General features: G+C 38.4%; 1 protein-coding gene across 5 annotated transcripts in view; it reads left to right on the top strand.

Annotated features, from left to right (window-relative positions):
* Nucleotides 1–3,621: 3,621 nt before the first annotated feature.
* Nucleotides 3,622–22,173, top strand: part of CDKL2 (cyclin dependent kinase like 2) — a 76,705-nt gene continuing 58,153 nt past the window's right edge. For 2 of the 5 annotated variants that reach the window (XM_074228461.1, XM_074228464.1), the window contains exons 1-2: nt 11,843–20,149; nt 20,519–20,721. In XM_074228461.1, coding sequence (XP_074084562.1) covers nt 20,554–20,721 — 168 coding nt within the window. In that variant the 5' untranslated portion in view covers nt 11,843–20,149; nt 20,519–20,553. Of the gene's footprint in view, nt 3,702–4,003; nt 4,261–11,842; nt 20,150–20,518; nt 20,722–22,173 lie in introns of those variants that run through there. The other 3 variants (XM_074228460.1, XM_074228463.1, XM_074228462.1) reach the window with 3 other exon arrangements.

Raw genomic sequence — 22,173 nt, 5'->3', positions numbered from 1 at the left:
TTGATCATAAATTCTTCCCTTCTTCATAGATCTGATAACTAAAATTTTCCATGCTCTCCTAATTTGCTAATGACATCTCCATTTATGTCTAAGTTATATATCTGTATATATATAATATATATATATATATGTTTTATAATGTGCATTTATTAAGTATCTGGCCTGTCTCAAGATCAGGATGCAGCCTAAGGTGACCTTTTCTGAAAACCTGAACTTAACCGTATAGGATAATAGATGGATGTTCAACAATAAAGAAGAGTTTGAAGCATTTAAAAAAAAGAAAAACAGAACTGAAGACATTATTTGCATCTTGAGTACCCCCAAGCAACAAATGTGTAGGAGGAATGAAGAAATGCTGATAGCAACAGCAATAGATGACAGCAGAGAGATCAGGAGGAGACTTCTTTCTAAATGGACACGAGGAGACAAGGGTGCAAGCAGAAATCTGGGAGGGACAATATGGTCAAAATTTGGCAGCACCCTGCCTATAGGTGAATATTGCCCCCCCCCCCTTACTTCTCTCTTCTTTCCTACTAGGTTGCAGAAGAGTAGAAAGCAGCTTAGGATCCCTTTAAAGACATCTAATATAAACTCTCAAGTAGCTGAAAAGTAACAAAAGGTAAAAGAGAAACAAGCAAAAACTAAACAAAATAATAACAAAAGGCAATTATTTTTATAATTGTATATTTGTTAATTATGAAAAGAAACACAACTCCCTATATCAACTTTATTTAAAAATTTAATTCTTAATCTAAGGCCCACCAGTGATAGATTAAGGCAAGGCTTATCTGTTTTTAAAATGTATGCCTTTTGTTTTCACAATACTTTATTTCTGAATATATTCTCTCCTCTCAAACCCACAGCATTGAGTCATTTTTCTTTCTTTTTAGGCAACTGAGGTTAAGTGACTTGCCCAGGGTCACATAGCTATTGTGTCTAGACTGGATTTGAACTCAGGTCCTCCTGACTCCAGGGCTGGTACTCCAACCACTGCACCACCTAGCTGCCCCCATAGTATAAATTTAAAAAGAGGAAAAAATGGCTAAAAAAAAAAAACCCAAACAAAAAACTAACACATTTGTCTGCTATGTTTGATGCAAAATCCCATGATTGTAGTTCCTCAACTAGAAAGGAAAAGGAAGAAAGTACTTTTTCTCAATTCTTCAAGGCCAAAAATGATTGTTATTATTACAGTTTCCTATTTCATTTTTTTGTTCTATTTACATTGTTGCAGTGTATATCATTTCCCTGATTCTGCTCACTTCATTCTGAATTAATGAAAGGGAATTCTTACTATGAGGATACAAAAAAAGTCAAGACAATCTTTCCTCTCAAGGGGTTTATATGAAATGGATTTATTCTCTATTTTCTTATATCTTGGTCCACAGCAAGTTCTGAAGTTTTCTTAGTAGGCTCAAATGCTATGCAATATGATGCTCAAGTTAATCAAAAAGTTTTTCACATTTTATTTCTAAAGCCAATGACTGATTGATTGAGGCAAGTTCTCACAAGGCTAAGGATCAGTGAATGCAAATTTATCACATTGCATTTTTTTTAAAAAAGTTCAATTTTATTGAACTTTTTTCAGGTTTGAATTCTTTCCCTTTCATTTCTCTCTATAACTACCATCTTTGAGAAAAAACAAACAAATAAACCAACCTGTATTGGTCATGTCCAACACACACACAAATACACACATAGACACACACAGACATACACACATGAAACTGCACTCTTGAATGTATCATTTTTCTATCTGGAAGTAAACTGTATGCTTTGTTAACTTAAGTTTTTACTGAGCGGTCTCTAACCTGATCAGGACAAAGCAGGTAGCGATAGAGTGCCAGTATATCAGTAGCAATGTATTAATTACTTTCTTATAAGGAAGTGATCTGCAAATCTTGGGATTACTCCATTCCTTTCTTTTTTTTGGAGTGAGATATTTTATACATGATTATAAGGAGGCAGGTGGATCATAGAACAATCAGCTTTGGGACTTAAGGGATCTTCCTAGGACAAGCCCATAATACAGGACAATACACCAATCATATCACTTGTGATCATCTGAGTAGGCGCCCTGTGGATTGATTGTATAGGTTTGCTTTGCGTAGTACAGAACAGGACTGATCCACTTCACTTAGCAAACGCAAAAGAATATAGGACTTGTCATGACTAAAATAAATTGCTACTTTGTTTTCACTTTCTCAGATCCAGAATTTGTCTCTTAAAAAGGATCTTAGGAAAGTAAATTATTGTGAAATTCAGTATGTATATCATATTAGTCTAAAATAACATTTGACATTTCATCATGAGTGTTCTGGAACTGTGGTTGGAATTGTCCTGATCAGCTCCTTAGTCAGACAAAGTTGATTATGTTTACAATAGTTATTGAATAAATCCTTCTCTTGGTTCTGTTCACTTTGCTGTCATCAGTTGGTAGCCGTCTTCTTGGATTTCTCTGACAACTCTTTCATCATTTCTTACAGCACAATAGTATCTTTTCACATTTGTTGATCATGACTTGATCATACATTACCCAATTGATGGACACCCCCTCTTTAGTTTTTTACTACTGCAAAAAAAGAACTGATATGGATGGGCCCTTCCCCCCCAAGTATGATGATCCCCATTTAACAGGCGAGAAAAGTGAGGTGGAAAAATTAAATGAATTTACCAAGGTCACACAATTTTATGTCTAAGGGTGTCCTTGATTAGAAGTCCTGTATTCTATTCCCTCTACCCCCTGGCTGCCTTCCTGCAGTCTAGGGTAATAGGGATGGGGTAGCCTCAGTTTTTCAGCAGGATTGGGACCCAAAGATTTGCAGGCCCCAGGTCAGGAGGAGGAGAGGAAAATTGGTGAAGGGAGAAGAAAGGAAGAAAGAGAAAATGGTAGAGAAGAGGAAGAAAGGAGGAAGAGGTAGAAAGGTGACAGGGAAAAGAGCAGGAGGAGAAAAGGAAGAAGGAAGAGAAGGAAGGAAGGAAGGAAGAAAAAGGAAAGGGTAGAGAAGAGGAGGAAGGGGGAAGAGGTAGAAAGGAGACAGGGAAGAGAGCAAGGAGGAGAAAAGGAAGAAGGAAGGAAGAGGGGGAGAAGGAAGGAAGGAAGGAAGGAGGGGAGAATGAAGGAGGAGGGAGAAGGGGAAGAAAGAGAAGAGAGGAAGGAGAAGAAAAAGGGGAGAGGAGGAGAAGGGGAGAGATGGAGGAGGGGAAGGAGAGAGATGGAAGGAGAAAGGGAAAAGGAAGAGGAAAGGAGGAGTGAGGAAAAGGAAGAGGGGAAGAAAAGAGGCGAGGAGAAGTGGAGGTGAGAGGGGAAAGGGAAGATTAAAAAGGAGAAATGAAGGAGGGGAGGAGGGCGGGGCCAGACCCGGACAGGCAGGCGGCGCAGCCAGTGACGAGGCGGGCCGCGGGCGGGCGCCCCGCCCCGTGTCGCCTCCCGGCCGCCGCCCCCAGGTGACCAGGGACGCCGCCTGCTCCGCGCCGGCCGGATGGCGGCCCAGCCCGGCGCCTCGCGCCTCCCCGCCCCCCCGCCCCCCCGGCCCCGCGGCCGCGCCGGGGCGGCGTTACCGTGACAACAGCCGCCTGGGCTCGCAGGGCGCCGGCGCGGAGGCGGCGCGGAGGCGGCGGAGCGTGCAGGAGCCCCCGCGGCCGGCGCGGCCCGGCGCGGCCCGGCCCCCCCCCGCCCGCCGCCTCGGCTTTGACGAACAGTAAGCTACCGGGCGGCCCCGCGGCCCCGGGCCTGCGCTGCGGCCGCCGGCGGGGGCGGGGCGCCTCGGGCGGCCCCTGGCCCAGGGCGGCTGCGCGGAGGGAGGCGGCCGGGCGCCCCTGCCCCGGAAGCGGCGGGCGGGGAGGGGGCCCCGCCGTGGGCGTGCGCGTGCGTGCGTGGGCGTGCGCGCGCCTGTGTGCATGCCTGGGCGCGGGGGCCCGGGGCAGCGGCGCCGGAGAGCGGCTGGAGAGCCCCCGGAGAGCCCCCGGGCTGCGGACCCGGCCTTAGCAGGGGGGCCGGGGGGGGGGCAGCGCGCTGGCCAGGCAACTCGGGGCCCCGGCTGTGTGCGCCACCCACCGCCCCTCTAACGGAGCCCGGCCCGCTGATGGCCAGCCCCGGCTAGTGTTGAGCTCCAATGCCTCTGGCGCGGGGGGAAGGGAAGGACAAGCCACTACCCCGAATGAGGTCGTGACCGGTGGACACGGACTCCAAGGACCAGCCAGGACCTGCCCCACGCCCCGAAGGGCAGGCAGTCTGACCTCGGGGCCAGCCACCCTCAGGTGTCATCATACAGCTAGAGATTGAGAGATAAATACGCACACATATTTTTACATACATACATACATATATATATGTAGACACACACATATATATATATATATATACACACACACACACACATTTAGATATATGCACACACATACACATTGCATGTCTATATTTATATACGCTCATATACACATGTACATATGCTTATACACACATGTACAGGTATTTATATATGTACATATATTGTATATATGCAAACATATGTACTCATATTTAATATATCTATGTTAATATATGCACATATTTTTATATATGCACATTATATAAATATATGCACACATTTATGCATACACATATATTTATACATATATATTTATTTGTATACACATATTTTCTATATATTTACATTCATATACACATGTATATTCATACATATATGTGCACATATATATTTTACATACACACATTTATATATACATATATACTTATATATACATACATTTATATATACACATATTTAATATATTTATATTAACAATACACATATTTATATATACATATTATATATACATTATATAAATATTCATATATGCATATTCATGTGTATACATATGTTTATGCATATATATTTATATTTATTCGTATACACATATTTTATATATATTTATGTTTATATACATATATATGCAATACATATTTTTATATATACACATTTATATATACACATATACTTATATATACATACATTTATATATACATATATTTTAATATACATACACAATATATATTTACATATATATGTACATACACATATATTTTATATGTATATTTCTACATATGCACACACATATTTATATATATCTATATGTCCATTCTAAATCTTTAGAGAACTTGAAAGCATGGAATGCACCAGAATAAGTTTCTCATAATGAGTGAATCATTTTTTAATAACTTTCTCGAATCAAAAATGTATGTAATCTGATTACATGCTCTATTCTTGGAAGGATTTTTGTTTTCTTTTTGACTTGGCTCTGTGATTTCTTAGGGATAAGTAGCTGGGGTGAAGAATGTCCTTTTCCTCCAATGTTATCAGCATTACTGCAAAATTTAGAGGCTTGAGGAGTTTTCTAGAATAATAAGGAACTTTCTCAGGGCCTACCTGTCAGTATGTCAAGGTCTGAACTGGAACCTAGGCTAAATTTCTTATCCACAACTCAATTCTGTCATTATGCACATAGGTTAGTTTTAAGTAGCTATGAGGTCACTCAAATACAACCATGATTTCATTGAGGAGGGTATTTCCCATCCATGCCTGCCCTATTGTGTAATCTTGTCCACATCTTCTCCTAAGGGGAAGAGGAGAGGCTACCCAACATTCTCCTGGCAGCTTGAAAACAACAAAGGGAAGCCCTTGGTCTGTCCACTTACTGTCTCTCCTTGATTAACCTGTCTTCTGTATCAAGCATGCCATCCTTTCCTCTCTTTTTGTCGTTGGAGTTCTTTTCTTGTTCACCCCTACCATGTGTTCTCATTTACCTTTTCTATACTGATCCTTCTAAATTCTTGAAAATGGGCATGTTTTGCCATCATTAGCCATGTAGTAAAATTGGCAGACTTTACTGTTTTAAAGACTAATATTAGTTTTTAAAAAGATTCTGCATGAAGCTTCTCCTGACTCCCCCCTTCTCCTTTTCCTAATGCTTTCCCTCCCAAATTAACTTGTTTAACTCCCTTGTATTGACTTGTATGTTTTCCCTCTTTATATTATTCTGTGTAGATTTGCATATGTATTTGTCATCTTCCTTGTTAGAATGTGAGCTCCATGTGAGCAGGGGTTATTTAATTTATTGTACTTGCATCCCCATCACCTAACAAAATGGCAGTGCAGTACTGGCACAAAATAGGCTCTTAATAAATTCTGATAGATTGTAGTCCAGCCTGTTCTTTACCTGTTTAATTCTGTGCCCCACTTATTGCCAATTTGTACTGTCTGATTTGAGAGGGAGAAACAGGAAAAGGCAGGGCTTTGAATTTGTGTTTTGCTATGAAAAGAGGCTTGGAATTGGTTGGACAAAGCCTAATTCCCAGCTCTTTGCACATCTTAGGTTCAGTTTAAGGAAACTGCTTGTTACTCCAATAAAGCATAACACTTTTCCTGTGGCTTGTAAAGAGTGGCTATGAGCTAATAAAGCTTGTCACTGCTTTGTTGGCTTGAGGATAAAAGACTCAGCCTTGACCAGCAGTAGAGCAGTGAGATGCAGGAGAGCAGCTAGCAGAGGAGCAGCTTTTGGGTGGTGTAGATTGTCCCTCAAGAGATCGAGGATACTGAGACCTACAGTTCAAAGCTGTGAGTTGTCCTGGGGGCCTGGGTCTCCTCATTCATGTGTCTGTCTCCCTGATAGATCTCTCTCTAAGAAAGGGCCTATTTTTGACCCAGGTTGATGGGTGGACCTGTGATGTGTTTTTATTCCTTTTATTGCCTTCCATGATGTAAAAAGTGATTATTGTTTCTGCATCTGAATTCTGAGTAAATGTTATGATTGTTTCTGTTTTTACCTTAACTTTTAGTAAATGTTTTATATTTAAGAGTTAGTGGTGCCATGACCACTGAGTTCATGTAAATGGGCAGCACAGAAGCAGTCATGGCAAGTAGCAGGATTATATTCTCTGCCAGGATTCCCCTTAGGACCTTCTGTATAGTATCTCCTGTCTGATCCCTAACCCAGTTTGTGTGAGTGAACAATGAATAAGTAGTCCAGCTCACAGAGTAAGAGTTGGAGTTCATGCTTTGGCTGAGGCTATACTTTCTTGAATATGTGAATACTAGATTTAACTTTTATTATATGAAAAAGACTTTGCGATTCCCTTGGTGTAAATAAGGAATAAATAATAGGATGTTGCCATTTTCTTTACAAAAGGAAACGTTTTTTTAGCTGGAAAGAAAAGTAGACTTTATTTTTGATTTTCAGTGAGAATGCAAAGATCATTTGCAGAATGTTAGTTTAAATAGAAATGTAAGCAAACATATGTAATACATTGATTACTTTAACTAAAAATTCATGATTAAAATAATTTTGTAAATACAGATGCCAATCACGGGTTTAGTAGAGTAACTACTGGGATTTTTCATGGACCACATTTATATGTATTAAAAGTTGGCTTAAAAATTTTCATGGTGTAAAGATTTTTATAATATGTACAATACCAGGGGCAGCTAGGTGGCATAGTGAAGAGAGCACCAGCCCTGGAGTCAGGAGGACCTGAGTGCAAATTCGGCCTCAGACACTTAATAATTACCTAGCTGTGTGGCCTTGGGCAAACCACTTAACTTGCAAAGAAAAAAAGTACAATACCAACAGTCAATTTAGGTGCTGGATTCTAGCATTTTAAATGCAGTTATCTTTACGTGGCATGGATTCATTAGCAATTATATTCTTCTACCAGTCTTGTGGTACCTCTAATGAGTTCACTGTCCAAGGATTTGCAAATAAAGTATAAGTTGCAAATATAGTGAAATGTCTCAAATTTGGAATATCAATCTTTGTTGGAAGTCAATCTTGTTATCAACTATTACAAGGTAAAACCTCTTTGAAGGTCAGTCTTTATTCATAACTTGCATTTAGCATATATTGAGAAATATAGACCAGCAGGTGACAAAATGTTGCTACTTTCTTTGATTTAGGAAATAAAAAAAACTCTATCAGCTGTACTCTTGGCTTTCATAGCTGTACTCTTGTTTTTTCAGACCTGCTTTAGTAACTATGTAAGGTACTTTAAATTATGGACAATAAATTACTGTGCCTTTTTAAAATTATAACTTTCCTGACTTGATCCTCATGGCAACCTTCTGTGTCAATTAGTACAAGTATTGGTATTCACCTTTTGCAACTGAGGAAGCTGGTGAGAGGGCTGTAGATGGGGAGAGGGGGTATAAAATATTTTCCCAATAGTAAGGGAAAGCCACAGGACTCAAAAGCATTCTTTGTAACCACAAGTCTACATCTGCCCTTTTCACTACAGACACTGCCTGTTGAGATTGTCCTCACTAGATCCATGTGTTTAGTGAACTTTATTCCTTGTTATGCAGAAAAACAATAGGAAGAGTGATAATAGTGGTAGTGCAAGGATTATGATCACCAGTTCTGCATTATTGGGGTCCAAATGAAAGATATTTTACCTTGTGATAGTTGATACGTTTTCTTAGCTGGTTTCTCTTCTTTCCATCTCCCACCTCTTGTAGTATGAAGATTGATGTTTTATCAGATCAAACTGGGCTTCTTTGTGAGCATATTAAGGGTCATGTAGTAGATATGATCTTTATATGTGATCTCAATGGTAGATATATAGATGCTATATGCACATGGATGTATATGTATGCATATATATGTGCACATATTACATACACTCAGACACACATACACACACTGAAGTAATCTATGTAACATGGAAACTATTAGATAAGTGTGTTAGAGTCAGCTTGACCTAGTTAAAACCAACTTAAAATTTCAGGATGAGCATTTTCACCTTGGACATGGTAAATGCTACAGATCAGGGCTTGACTTATTGTTGTGTTGATTGTCTAGACTTTAGAAAGCGATGGAGAAAGTGTTTATAGTATTGATTAAACTTATGTATAGTGTGTATCTTTTTGTGAAGAGCTAGTAGTTAAACATTTACCAGCCCAACCCTGCTATAAGAGGAGAACATGTCCAAGGTGAGAGTGGGACTAGAACATTTAAATGTCATAAGAGAAAGGTGCAGTTTTTAGGCAGCCTAAAATCTTTAACTTAACTGATGACTCTCTAAATGTGAGATTTTTTGTTCCAGTCATCAATGAGTGGAACTACTGTTGGAGGAACTGAGATAGAGAAATCTTTACCTTCTTGTTATAAATAAAAACCAGAATAAATAGGAAATTACAGCCACATGGAAGGCTGACTTGAAGGCAAGCTCTCTTTAGAAGTTGGGGGAGTTGGTTTAAATTGCATCCCAGAGGAAAGATCTTGGCATGGGGGTTTGGCCAAGACTTGCAGTGATGGTGGCAAAAAGAACAATCTGAAAATAACTCAAGCACATGTATCAACATCTTTTGCAGAGGATGAGGAAGTGGAGAAATTCTGTTGTAAATTCAATAAAACCCAAAAGTATATGTATACTTTGATACTTGATTAAAATGCAGAAAAAGTGGTCATGGGCGAGGATGGTGACAAATGTGTTGGAACATATGATTCAGGAGTAAGAAAACAGACTTCACAGAAGTCTAATATGTCATGAAGACAGGGAGAACAGGGTTTATGGGGGTTGGGCATGGCAGGGCCCAGGTAACTGAATATGAGCTTGATGACATTTTAACAGAAAGGATGCAGCTCATTTCTGTCCACAAACAGTCACAGCAGCAGTGTAAAGCAAAATTAAAAATTAATACCAGACTTGAAGAAAGACTTAAGTATTAGAAAAATGAGTGATATGCAATTAAAAAACTCTAAACTCTCTGCAAACAAGCATTTGACACTGATAAATAGGAAAAAGATGGGTATTGACATAGATTCTTTCTGAAGAAGCTTAATTTATAGTTAAGGCAGGGGTAGCTAGGTGGTGCAGTGGTCCTGGAGTCAGGAGGAACTGAGTTCAGATATAGCTTCAGACACAATAATTGCTTCGCTTTTTGACCTTGGGCAAGTCACTCTTAATCCCATTGCCTTAAAAAAATTATAGTTAAGTCAGTTGATATAGGAGGAGACCAAAAGAGCCTAGAAACTACCTCAGCCAACAGGTATTTTAGATTTGGTAGCTGTATTGGTTTAGAATATAAACTTGTTCATAACATCTTATAGAGGGGGATGGCGGAAAACTAATAGCAATCTTGCCTCATAAAAAGAGCAAGAAGGATTGGAAAACAATTTAATTTGAGATCATTGCCAATTAGTATTCAAGGATGACATTGGAAGGATGATAGACAAAAAAGTGGAAAAAATTGTAAGATTTTTTTATAACATACTTTGTTATAAAGGACAGTAGAGTTACTGCATCTAGCCAAGTACTTCATAAGTAAGTGGAGAAGACACTTGAAGAAGATTTAGATGATCAGAATATTTAAGCTAGACCAAGAATCTGTGATTTGTTGCCCAAGAAAATATACACACCTGCTAATGAATATGCCTCGTTTTCCATATCTGCAAAATTTTTATGGGAATAATCTGCATGGAGAACATCAGTGATGTATGAGATGGGAACAGGTAAACTTTTTGTTTTTGCAAGGCAATGGGGTTAAGTGGCTTGCCCAAGGCCACCCAACTAGGCAATTATTAAGTGTCTGAGGCTGCATTTGAACTCAGGTCTTCCTGACTACAGGGCTGGTGCTTTATCTACTGCACCACCTAGCTGCCCCTGACAAACTTTTATAAAAATATTGACAGTCATAAGTTGAACAAAAGTCTTAGGGAATCATAGATAGCATTGTGCTTATTTGTTGAGCAGGAAAAGAACTATTTGATATGGAATATGAAAGTATCAATGAATAATCTTCCTCACCTATCAAGAAAATGTGAGATAACTTCAAGTCAGTCAATCAATAGCTAATGATTAAATTCTGATTTTTCATATCAAACAAGGAATAATATAGCACACAACTGGGCAATAAAAAAATATTTGTTGGGCAACTTTTTGGTCCTGGATATTGTTCAGTCTACTGAAGCTTTGAGGACAGCAATGAAACAATTCTCATTTAAAGAGCTTACATTCTATTGAAGTAGCCAACATGGAAATTTATATATGTATAACTAAATTAGTAAATAATACAAATATGTTTAAAATTTAAGGAAATTTTAGGTGGAAGGCACTAGTGGTTGAGAGGATGAGAAGTCTCCTGTAGTATGAGGTGCTTGAACTGAGTTTTCAAGAAAACTAAGGATTGGGAGAAGTAAAAGTGAGGAAGGAGGGCATTCCAAACTCAGAAGACAGGCTCTTCAAAGATATGGAGGCAGAATGCTGAATGTGAAGACAGCAAGAAGGCCAATTTAGCAGGACCATCAAGTACACAAATGATAGTGAGGTATGATAAGTTCAGGAAGGTAGGTTGGAGACAGATTATGACAAGTTTTGAAAATTTGATACTAAAGGTAATAGAGAATGAATAAAGTTTATTGTGGGGAGGAATGCTATGTTCAGACCAATGTGCTTTAGAAATATTTTTTTGGCATCTGTATAGGATGAATCAGAAAGGACAGGAGACTTAGATTAATAGACTATTTCAGTAGTCCTTATAGGGACATCTCATAAAAGGCATTGATCAGTATTATGGAAGATATTCCAGAGAAGAGTCCAAAAGAAAAAAAAATTTTAACAAAGTTCAATTTTGTTTTATTCTGAATTTAATAAACATCAAACAAAGCCAACATTCCATGTACACTATAGAACAGGAGATTGATTGTGCCTGAAACTTTGAATCTTTGTGGTGTAAAACTTGCTTGTATTTGTAGTATAGAATAAATTCAACATGTAACTTTTAAAACTGTCCAGCTTGTCTATAACTCCCCTGTTCTCTTTTTTTATGGGTTGGGGGGGAGGGGGAAGGGAGGGAGGGAAGGTTATTGTATCTCTAACCCTCTTTTTCCTCTACCTTCTCCATCAATTAGGAAAAAAAGGAAAAGAAAGCCCTTTTATCAGAATTATTTAATCAAGCAAAATAAATTCCTGCTTGACTATGTCAAAAAATTTGTCTCATTTTATACCCTGAGCCATTATCTCTCTCTCTCTCTCTCTCTCTCTCTCTAGTGGGTAACAAGCTTTGCTGTCAGAACTTTGGAATCATGAATAGTAATTTCATTGATCAGAGTTCTTAAGTTTTCAGAATTCTTAGGTTTTCAGCATTCTTATTCTTTATAATGTTTTTATTGTATAAATGGTTCTACTCCCTTCACTCTGTATCAGTTCAAGCACTTTCCCAAGGTTTCTCTGAAACCATTTTTTTTATTATTTCATATAGTACAATAATATTCATTATATTCATATGCCATACTTTGTTTAGCTATTTCAAATTCATAGTTATTTTCTTAATTTTAAGGAAATACTTTACCACTATAGATAGTTTCTGTAAATATTTTCATCTTTATATGAATCCTTTTCCTTTTCCTGTTATCTTTTGGGGGTAAAGGTCTAGTAGTTGCAACTCTGGATCAAAGAGTATGCAACATTTAGTGACTTTTTTGGACCTAGTTCCAAAATACTTTTCCAAATGTCTAGATCAGTTTTTAAGGTCCTCCAACAACTCTCATTTCCCTTTTTTGTCTTCTTTGTCAAATTGATGAAAATGAGGTAGAACCCTAGAATTGCTTTTGACTTGGAATATTTTTTCATATGGTTGTTAATATCTTGGATTTTTTTCTTTTGAAAAATAAGATTTGTGATTTCTTAAAAGAGTTTGACCAAAGTCCCGCTTGAAAAAGTCAAGTGATAATAATACTAATCATCCAGACCAGTGATATCAAACTCATAGAAATGGGATCACTAATTTATAAGGATTCCTGTGAGGTTGCTCATTTGTTTGTTTGTTACAGATTTAAATATCATCTTTGTCTTATCTTCTTATTTGATAAGGTTCCAGCTACATTGGGAAGTCTGGCCACATGTTTGACACCTCTGATCCAGATTGTGATGTGCAATTATGTGATTAGCCCATAAAACTGGTCCTTTGATCCTTATTCTGGGATCCATGCTGCAAATGGATAATGATTCAGGTCCACACTTGAAGAAGAGAAGAGTAGGCTGGCTTAGTTTCAGAAAGTTCTTCAGCTCTGTTTTCCCACAGCAAAAGCATATTTTTAACTTTTGCAAAAGCAAAAGTATACCTCTGGTAACTACATATGACTGTGAGTCATGGAATATCAGTTTGCTACTGTTCAGTAATTTCAGTCACTTCTGACTGTCTGTGACCCCATTTGGAATGTTTGGCAGAGATACTGAAGCAGTTTGCCATTTCCTTCTCCAGCTCATTTTAAAGATGAGGAAACTGAGGCAAATGGAATTAAGTGACTTGCCCAGGGTCACAAAGCTAGTAATTGTCTGAGGCCAGATTTGAACTTAGGAAGAGTTTTATTGACTCCAGGCCTGGCATTTTATCCACTGTGCCCACCTAGCTTCCCATCATAATAAATAAGGATTTTAAGTTGTGAGCTAAAGGGTTTGATGAGTTGAAAAGGCTACATATTATATACAAGAAACAATGGCAAAGGATGTGAAGAAACATTATTAGAAAAATAATGTGCTTTTTACATAGCTAAGGGAAAAGATGCACCAGTGGATGATATGCCACTCTATTTGGTACCCATGCAGTATCAAGAATGGAAGCCTCCAAAATGATAGGTAGATACCATGTGGTGGATGTTATTAGATGTGGACAAGAGGATAGTAATCTGCATCATTGGAGGGACTTTCCTTATTGATAAGATCATAGAATTGTTGAAATATCAAAGTCAGAGTTTTTGTACATAGCAAAATTGGGGCAACTGTTCCAGGATTCATTGACAGAAGTAAACTTTTTTTTCCTTCTGTGAATATACATCATTTCCTTATTGTCATTTACTTGGACAGCTTCCATGCTTCTGTGTAATCTTTTCTTAGTTTTCTTAGTTCCTAGAGAAAGGTTTTGGAACAGAAATGGCATGTGTGATTTTGTTCTATGGAGAAAATTCTTCAGAATTCTTTAGAAATTATGAGTTGTAAATTAAGAATCCTTTTTGTGAATTTTTGCAAATCTAGTATAGGGTCAGCATTCATTGCATGAATGAATTACAATTGTGTAATTTTGGAGTGCAACCAACTTTAAGTTGATTCAGAGGACTAGCTTTCATGTTTTCTGGACTCCTTTTTTCTTTTTCTTTTTCTTTATACATTTGTCTAGTTAAACAAATCTTCCATTAGCACTTCTGTAAGAGGATGGATAGGAATAGTTACTAAAGATAAAATTTTTACTTTATTTTGCTATTTCTATCATGAGATTTTAAATATTGCTTTAACTTAAACTCATAGCAATAGCTCCCCTTTTACTAGATCTTAGATAACATATTGTCATGAAATGAATGAATGAATGAATGAGTGAATGAATGAATGAAAAAGCATTTATTCAACACCTGGTTATGTGCTAAGCAACTGAGTGGTTCAGGGGATAAGAGTGCTGGGTCTGGATCAGGAAGACCTGAGTCCATATCCAGTCTTAGACACTGTGTGATCCTGGGCAAGTCACTTAATTTCTGTTTGTTTTAATCCATCAGGGAAAGAAATGGCAACCCACAGCAGGATCTTGGGCCCACTAAATAGGGTCACAGAACCAGGTGCTGTGCTGAACTTTGACTAGTAAAACAGTCCTGACTATAAGGAGCTTGTGTTCTAATGGAGAAAGGCAGTATATAAAGGGGAGCCAGAAAAAGGAGGTTGAACATATACCCACGCATATGCAGTGACACGATGACTGGAAAGTGAGGTTTATTTCTTTGCAATATATGGCAAAAACTCATTTGTCAAAGCCCGTACCCCACAAGGACAGAGTCCATATTCTGGCTGTCGGAGGATAAGGGTGGGATTAATGGAATGTGGTCAGTATGGTTTAGAAAGGTCCAGGAAGTGATGTAGAAACCTTGTTCTGGACAAAGAAAGGTGAACATTGATTTATCAGAGTCCAGGGACCCAGGAACAGCCTAGGTTGTTGTTGGAAAAGGGAAGAGGATGACTGTACAAATATCATCACATATAACAGCAGATTTTATGGATCATTTACTGTTGTTTAAATCTGTGCTTGTCTTTCCTTTTTTTTTTTTTTTTTTTTTTTGCAAGGCAAATGGGGTTAAGTGGCTTGCCCAAGGCCACACAGCTAGGTAATTATTAAGTGTCTGAGACCGGATTTGAACTCAGGTACTCCTGACTACAAGGCCCGTGCTTTATCCACTACGCCACCTAGCTGCCCTTGTCTTTCCTTTTGATTGATGTCTTGAAAAATTCAGTGACATAAAATTCAGTAATTTAAAATATTTTAACCAGATAAAACATTGGAAATTATGTGAATTGTACTTAAGGAAATAACTCTCATCATAGGAATGTTAACTAGTGACCCAAGGGTATCTCATCTCTAAAGATGGCTTCTTTTCCTAAATAAGCTTGATTGTAAAACATTTCCAGTGCTTTTATCCATATTAAATGAATAATAATAGCTTTTTCTTTTTCTTTTGGGAATTTCAAAAGCAGGTTGCTGAAAACATATTCAGCTTTGAAATTGCAGTGCATGTGTAATGTCTTAATAGAACATAGCAATCACCTTTATAAACCAAAGACTAAGTCCTATACATAGGAATCAAATGGAATGATTTAAGGAGTGATGATCCTGTGATTGTTTTTTTCATTTTAACTATTTTATTGATTTATTACTGTCTCTTAAAATTTCTACTCTTCCACCCCCATAGAGCTTTCCCTTGTAGTAAATAAGAACAGACAAGCAAAACAAATCAACGGATTGACCATGTCTGCTTCTCTCAAGAGTGTGCTTCATTCATAGGTGTGCATAGAGCGTGGTCCAGGTGTGCATAGGGTGTAGTTGAGGTGTGCATACCCGGCCCACGCTCTGTACACGTCTATGGCATCATTCTACACCTAGAGTCTGCCATCTCTCTGCTGAGAGGTAGGGAGTATGCCTCACCAGCAGCCCTCTGAAGTCAGAGTTCTAAAGTCCTTTATTAATATTTTCATTTACATTATTATTATTGTATAAATTCTGATTACCTGCACTATCACGTCATTCAGGTCTTTTTTTACAAGTTTCTCTGAGTTCTGTGATTTTGTTTTTTTTTAAAAATAAATTCTTAATAGATTGAGTCAAGTTTTCCATGAACCAGTTACTATTTCCATTATTTAAGAGGGAGGAGAGAAGCACTAGTCTTGAAGGCAGACATCCTAGGTTTAAGCCCTGGTTCCTAGATTTATTGAGCAAATCATTAACCTCATTTTTGGGGTCTCAGTTTCCTCATCTATTAAATGGGGAAAATAATTGTATTATTGACTTCATGAGATTGCTGTGAGCGAAACCCTTACGTGAGCTATAAAGGTCTATAAATATTCACTATTTAATTAAGATAATAATTAAGATTAATCATCTCATCCAGTTCCATTTCTTCAGTTATGAGGTCTATACAGGTGGATCCCAAATCTCTTTCTCACCTTCACTCCTTAACCTTTCCCCAGTGTTCCAGTTACCTGCTGGATATTTTTCACTGCATTTAATGTGGCACAACAAAATGAAGTCAGCTTCCTTTCTAAACCTGTTCCTTTTATAACTTCTTTATTTCCACTGCTATGAAGACAGGTATATCATTATCCTTGGCTCATAGCCTTGGAGTCTTTTTTTTTCAGGCTCCATATGACCTCAGTTGACAAGTCCTGTGGTTTCTTTCTCCAAGACCTCTCATGTCTAGAATCCTCTTCATTCCATTATGGTCCTTGTCAGGAGGACATCATTGAACTAGCCTCCCAATTGGTCTCCCTGCTGCCAGCCTATTCTCTCTCCAGTGTCCCATATGTCATATGAGTTATTGTCCTATTGCTGTGATGATGTAGCTTCTCTACTCTTTGCCTGCTGAATAAAATGGAAAACATCTGACCCTGGTATTCTCCATAGTTTTGGGCCTACCTCCTGTTTAACCTAGTATCATGCCATTGCCATGAAATCCAATTTACCTGCAAGTCAAGACATCACCCTTCTGACTTCATTGGTACTCAAGAATGAAGGAAGAACAGCCTCCACTTCCTATGTGAACAAACTCCCCTTCATCCTAGATCTTTTTCATCTTTTACACATCTTCCATCTACTTGCTTTCATTAAAACATGGCTAAATTTTGTCTTAGCATCAGCTCTATCACCTTACTTCTCCTTCCCCATTCCCCCCTGCTCCCACTGGTCTGGAGCGGGAGATGATGGGGAGGAGACTCCTTCCTCCCCACTGTCCCTTCTGAATTCTCCTTTAGCTTTTCATCATGGAAGGCAAGCTATTTGGTTTGGATGTGATTATGAATTTCCCTTAATCACAGTGGTCCAGTTTGACCGGATGATTGCATGATATTTGGATATTCTCTTACTAATGGTTATATAATCAGTCCAGATGTAGTGTGATTACACATTTTATTTATATGATAATACTTATTAAAGTCTAAGATTTGGTATGATGCTGGCTTTGTTCTAGGCCCCTATAAATATCCAGGCTAGGGACAACAGAGCAGGTGTACAAGTGGGTGGATGGTGGGAAAAGCGGACGGTGGAAAATGCAGCTGTGGAAGTGAAGGCAAGCTGATTTGCCTTGAGAGGAAAAAAGTGACCTAGGCACCAGGGGAACTCATAAGCAAACTTGGGCTGAGCAGATAGATTTATGTGTGTACTTGACCTTGCAGCCTCCTGCTGCCAAGGCTGTACAATTAAAAAGTATGCATCTCTCTAAGCCTCCACAGCATTCCTTTGCTCTCTCTTGATAAAGAATCTGCAGAACAGACAGGAAAAGAGGAAAAAAGCCTCCAGAGTCTCCTGCCTTTTCTGGCAGGATTTGTCTTGACACTAACCTCTCCTGGACATGCAATTGGTGACAAAGTTGGGATTTGTTTGAAATATCCTGCTTCCCTCAATTGGATCAGACTTATATTTGGTGTAGAAGTCAGCAGGATTCCTTTGAGGCCAGTATGGGAAAATGAGGAAGAGATAAGGACTTATACTTCACTAAGCTAACTTTTCTCCTTATAAGCAAATGCAATTAAAAATTTCCACCCAAACCAAATAATGATGGTTGCAGTGCTCTGATCTAGGTTATTCTCATTACTTTCTCAAGGAGTTCATCACTTGGCTCACCATCTTTCTCCCCTCCTCAACTCCTTTCCTTTTTCTTGAGGATTTGAATATTCACAAAAATAGTCTTTCAAACTCCCAATTCCTTAGCTTCTTTAGGCAGCCTAATGTACTCCTTCACTGAACCTCAGGCCACATTCTGGATTTTATCATGAGACACAAATGTCCAGCTTCCCTAATTAGAGACTCTGATATTCCTCTAAAACAGGGTCAGGGAACATCTGGTCATTGGGCCATACAAGGTCCATGAAATAATTTGATGCTGCCAAGGCACAGGAGAGACTTGAAATTCAGTAAATTTAGGAGTTTTTTAGGGGTGAATTAAACGTTTGACCAAATACAGCAGGCTAAATTTTAAGTAAAGTTTTGGAAGAAAAATGATTCACCTCCCCATCTCTTTCTATTCTTCTACCTCTCCCTATGCCTCATGCCTTCCAAACCTACTCTTCACTCTCATTGAGATCTCTTAATCCTTATATACTTCAGAACTTTCTCAGGTCCAATCTCAGCCCAAATAGTTTGCCATTTTAACCCTATAATGTCCTCTAATTTTAAATCCTTTGCCTGCCTGTTCTTTTCCCCACCATCTTCCTCTTCTGTTCCTACTCATGTGCTGCCAAACTTAGTTTTGGGGAGTTATAACTCTGATGGATTATAATACAAATTTTTGTTCTCTAATCCCAGGGGCTCCTTTTCATCTTTCCTGAATCAGACAGGTTCAATCTATTTCCACACCTTCTCTTTATTTTTCTTAATCCTTTCACACCTCTTTTCTCCCCCACCTCTCTGAAGATTTGGCCTCTTACTGAGAAAAAATTACATCTACTTTTCTTAGATTATTGTTAAATGTGTGTGGGTGGTCTTGAGCATGTAGCTAGAACTGGAAAACAAGATTAGAATTGTATGGGTGGATTAAGTAAATAAATAAACCCCATCATGAAAAAATAAAAAAATGTCTATGGTTAGACCAGAAATCTCAAGCATAAATGTGACTGGGTAGTGGTCCATATGAAAGGATTATGGGTGTTGTGGTGTACTATAAACTCAAGAAAAGCTAGCAGTGGGAGAAAGGTACACTTCCTAGATCTCAGCTGCTACATCTGAAAATGAATTTTCAGTGCCTAGACTTGGGGAAGTATCAGGCTCTCTGACTCTGGTCAGACCCCTCTGAAGGATATTCCAGGGTGCTACATATCAGAATGTCTTTGACAAAGCCTGGCTAGTCAGAGCAATGCAGATCAGACTCAAGGAGTGGTCTCGAGGAGGCTTAGGAGGGATGATAGATGTGTCTTCAACTAGAAGAACTATTAGGTGGATTAAGAAGTAGTAAATGTGTTTTGTTTGGCTACCAAGACATAATGAGAAGCAGTTAGTGGAAGTTTCAGAGAGAGGAAGGATTTTAAGCACAGGTGACAATGTAATGGTCCCTAAATCTCACTTGTTTTTCTTTTTGTTTTTAGGGAACTGATAGATAGAAAATTCTGAGTTCAGCCACAATCCTATCACTTCTGCTAAGAATGCACTCTCTTCCTAATATTGATATTTATGTCTATCTCTAATAAACCTCTAATTGTGGTTGAGGCAAAACTCAGTTTACAGGAAGCACTTGGGATTAAAATGTGAGACAGGAGCAGAAGTTGAGGAAAAGACAGACTCAGTCTAGGTTCCCCTCTCCTGGATGCCTGTGGAGCCAATGCCTCTCCTGGGTTTCTCTCTTCTCTGTCACATCAGACTCCTCTCTTGCCTTCATGCTAAGACTCTCCATCCTCTCCAATCCAGAGACTCAGAATCTTCCCTCCATTCTGAGATAGATTTTACCAGTCCACTTAACTTTCTGTTCTGATTGTCTGATTCAATAAAAAAAAAAGGTGTTCTTACCAAGTCTAGGCCCTAGAACCAGGATGGGGTGGTTTCCAATTAGAACCATCTAAAAGTGTGGTGGGCAGCTTAAGAATTTCTTTTTACCTCAGGTCTTCAGGCAAGGCTGGATGTCCACTCGATTGGATATTATAGAAGGAATTCCTCCTCAGGTATGGATTAGAATAAAGTCTGGGGTCCCTTCCAAATCTACCAGAAAGAGGGGGAGGGATGAAGGGCGAGAGAGAGAGAGAGAGAGAGAGAGAGAGAGAGAGAGAGAATGAGAATGTGTGTGTGTGTGTGTGTGTGTGTGTGTGTGTGTGTGTGTGTGTGTGTCTGTGTCTGTGTGTGTGTGTGTATGTGTGTATGAGAGAGAGGTGGGGGGGCATGCTTCCCCAGACTGGTCTGTAGGTAAAATTCCACTGGGGTAGGAGGAGACAGCCTCTAAGACAGGGCTCAAGAAGCTGGGCATAGCTCATTAGCGGGTAAGCTCATGAACATGAATGGGCTAGGTATTGTTAACCTTGTATTCTGGTTTTCAGGCGAGACAAATTACTCTTAATTTTGTTCTTGTAAAATGGAGAAATATGAGAACCTAGGCCTGGTTGGTGAGGGCAGCTATGGAGCAGTGATGAAGTGTAGGAATAAAGACAATGGAAGAATAGTGGCCATCAAGAAATTCCTGGAGAGTGAAGATGATAAACTAGTTAAAAAAATTGTCACACGAGAAATCAAGCTGTTGAAGGTCAGTGAACATGCATTTGTTAATGCAGAAATAGAAGCAAGGGATATTTGTTGTTAAAATTCTGCTTTCTAGAAAAAGGCTCTTCTTGTTGCAGCAACTTTTGTGTTTACAGTAAAATTAAGTCAATTTTAAGTTTTAATTTTTGAAAAAAACAATTTATTCAAACTCATGTATTAATATGAAATAATTTAATTAATTTTTTAAAAATTGTAAACCCAAGTAGAAGGAGAAATAAGATGGAATAGGTAGTTGCTGTATTGGTAAACCCAGTACCTTTGGGTAGACTGAAGATTTTGGGGTGTTTAGGATTTCACTAGAAGAAAGGAATAGAGAAAATTTACAAATACAAATACAAATAGTCTCAACTTTCAGTACATCAACATTGTTGGTGTCACCTTTTAGTCTATTAGAAGAGGACAAAATAGGAACTTTTTTTGAGATTTGGATGTTTCTTTATATTTTATGTTAACATAATAAAAATAAATTGTCAAAGAATTTTGAAATGTCTTTCAGGATGAATTTATGAAAGATATTTTGCTTTTATAATCTATCATGCATAATAGTTTTTAAATGTGAAATTAGAAGAAGGCATTTCAATTTTATTTTAATTAAAGAATCTAAAAAAGGAAGATTTCTAGATTTTAAAAAAATTGAACATATTCTTTCCTAAGTGAGCCAGTTCCCAAGCTTTTTCAAATTAATTCTTTTTTTTGGACATTGGATCAGCTTAGATTCCTTTTCGCTGAACTCTGTGCCTCTTCTATATGACCTTAGATTGAACTTTCCTGGGCAACGTCAGTCTAGTTTCTTTTTGGGAGAGAGGGAGGGATTCAGGAGGTCAGAAGGAAATGAAGCATTAAAATGACCTGATTACAGGAATTCAAAAGGAAAAATGATGATAAATTAATTAGAAGTTTAAGATGGTTTGTTGGGAGAATAAGTCTCTCTCCAAAAATAATAGGTAAGTTTTTTTTTTGCAAGGTTAGCTTAATGCTGTTATTATGGACCCTCTTTCCCTAAAGGTTTTTTCCTATCCATAACTCATTCCATTGTTTCATTGCCCTTCTAATGTTTAATGATGCTGTGAGGTATTGTGGTTAAATATTGACTAGATCCAAATGGAACTTGCATGATTGTGTTTCAATTTAAGATCTTTTCTCATAATATGACAGGCTTTTACTATCACATTCCATCAAAAAAAAATCACTCTTGAGAGTTACTTGTCTGTATAAAAAGACCATCTGAAAGTGTTATAAAATCTAAACTTTGATTAAAAAATTTTTTGATGCCAATTATTTCCTAATACATGCTCTCCCCCTTTAAAACAGAGAAAAATAGGCAAGCCTGACCAACAGAAATAGACCTCAAGAATAATCCCAGAGTGTGCACCATTTGCCATTTGTAATCTTTTGCTTTTCATCAGCTGCCCCAGGATCCCATAGTGATCCTTGC

This window comes from Macrotis lagotis, chromosome 3 (assembly GCF_037893015.1).
Source record: "Macrotis lagotis isolate mMagLag1 chromosome 3, bilby.v1.9.chrom.fasta, whole genome shotgun sequence".
Taxonomy (NCBI): domain Eukaryota; kingdom Metazoa; phylum Chordata; class Mammalia; order Peramelemorphia; family Peramelidae; genus Macrotis; species Macrotis lagotis.
The sequence above is the reverse complement of the archived record's forward strand: the minus strand, read 5'-3'. Positions and strand labels throughout refer to the sequence as shown.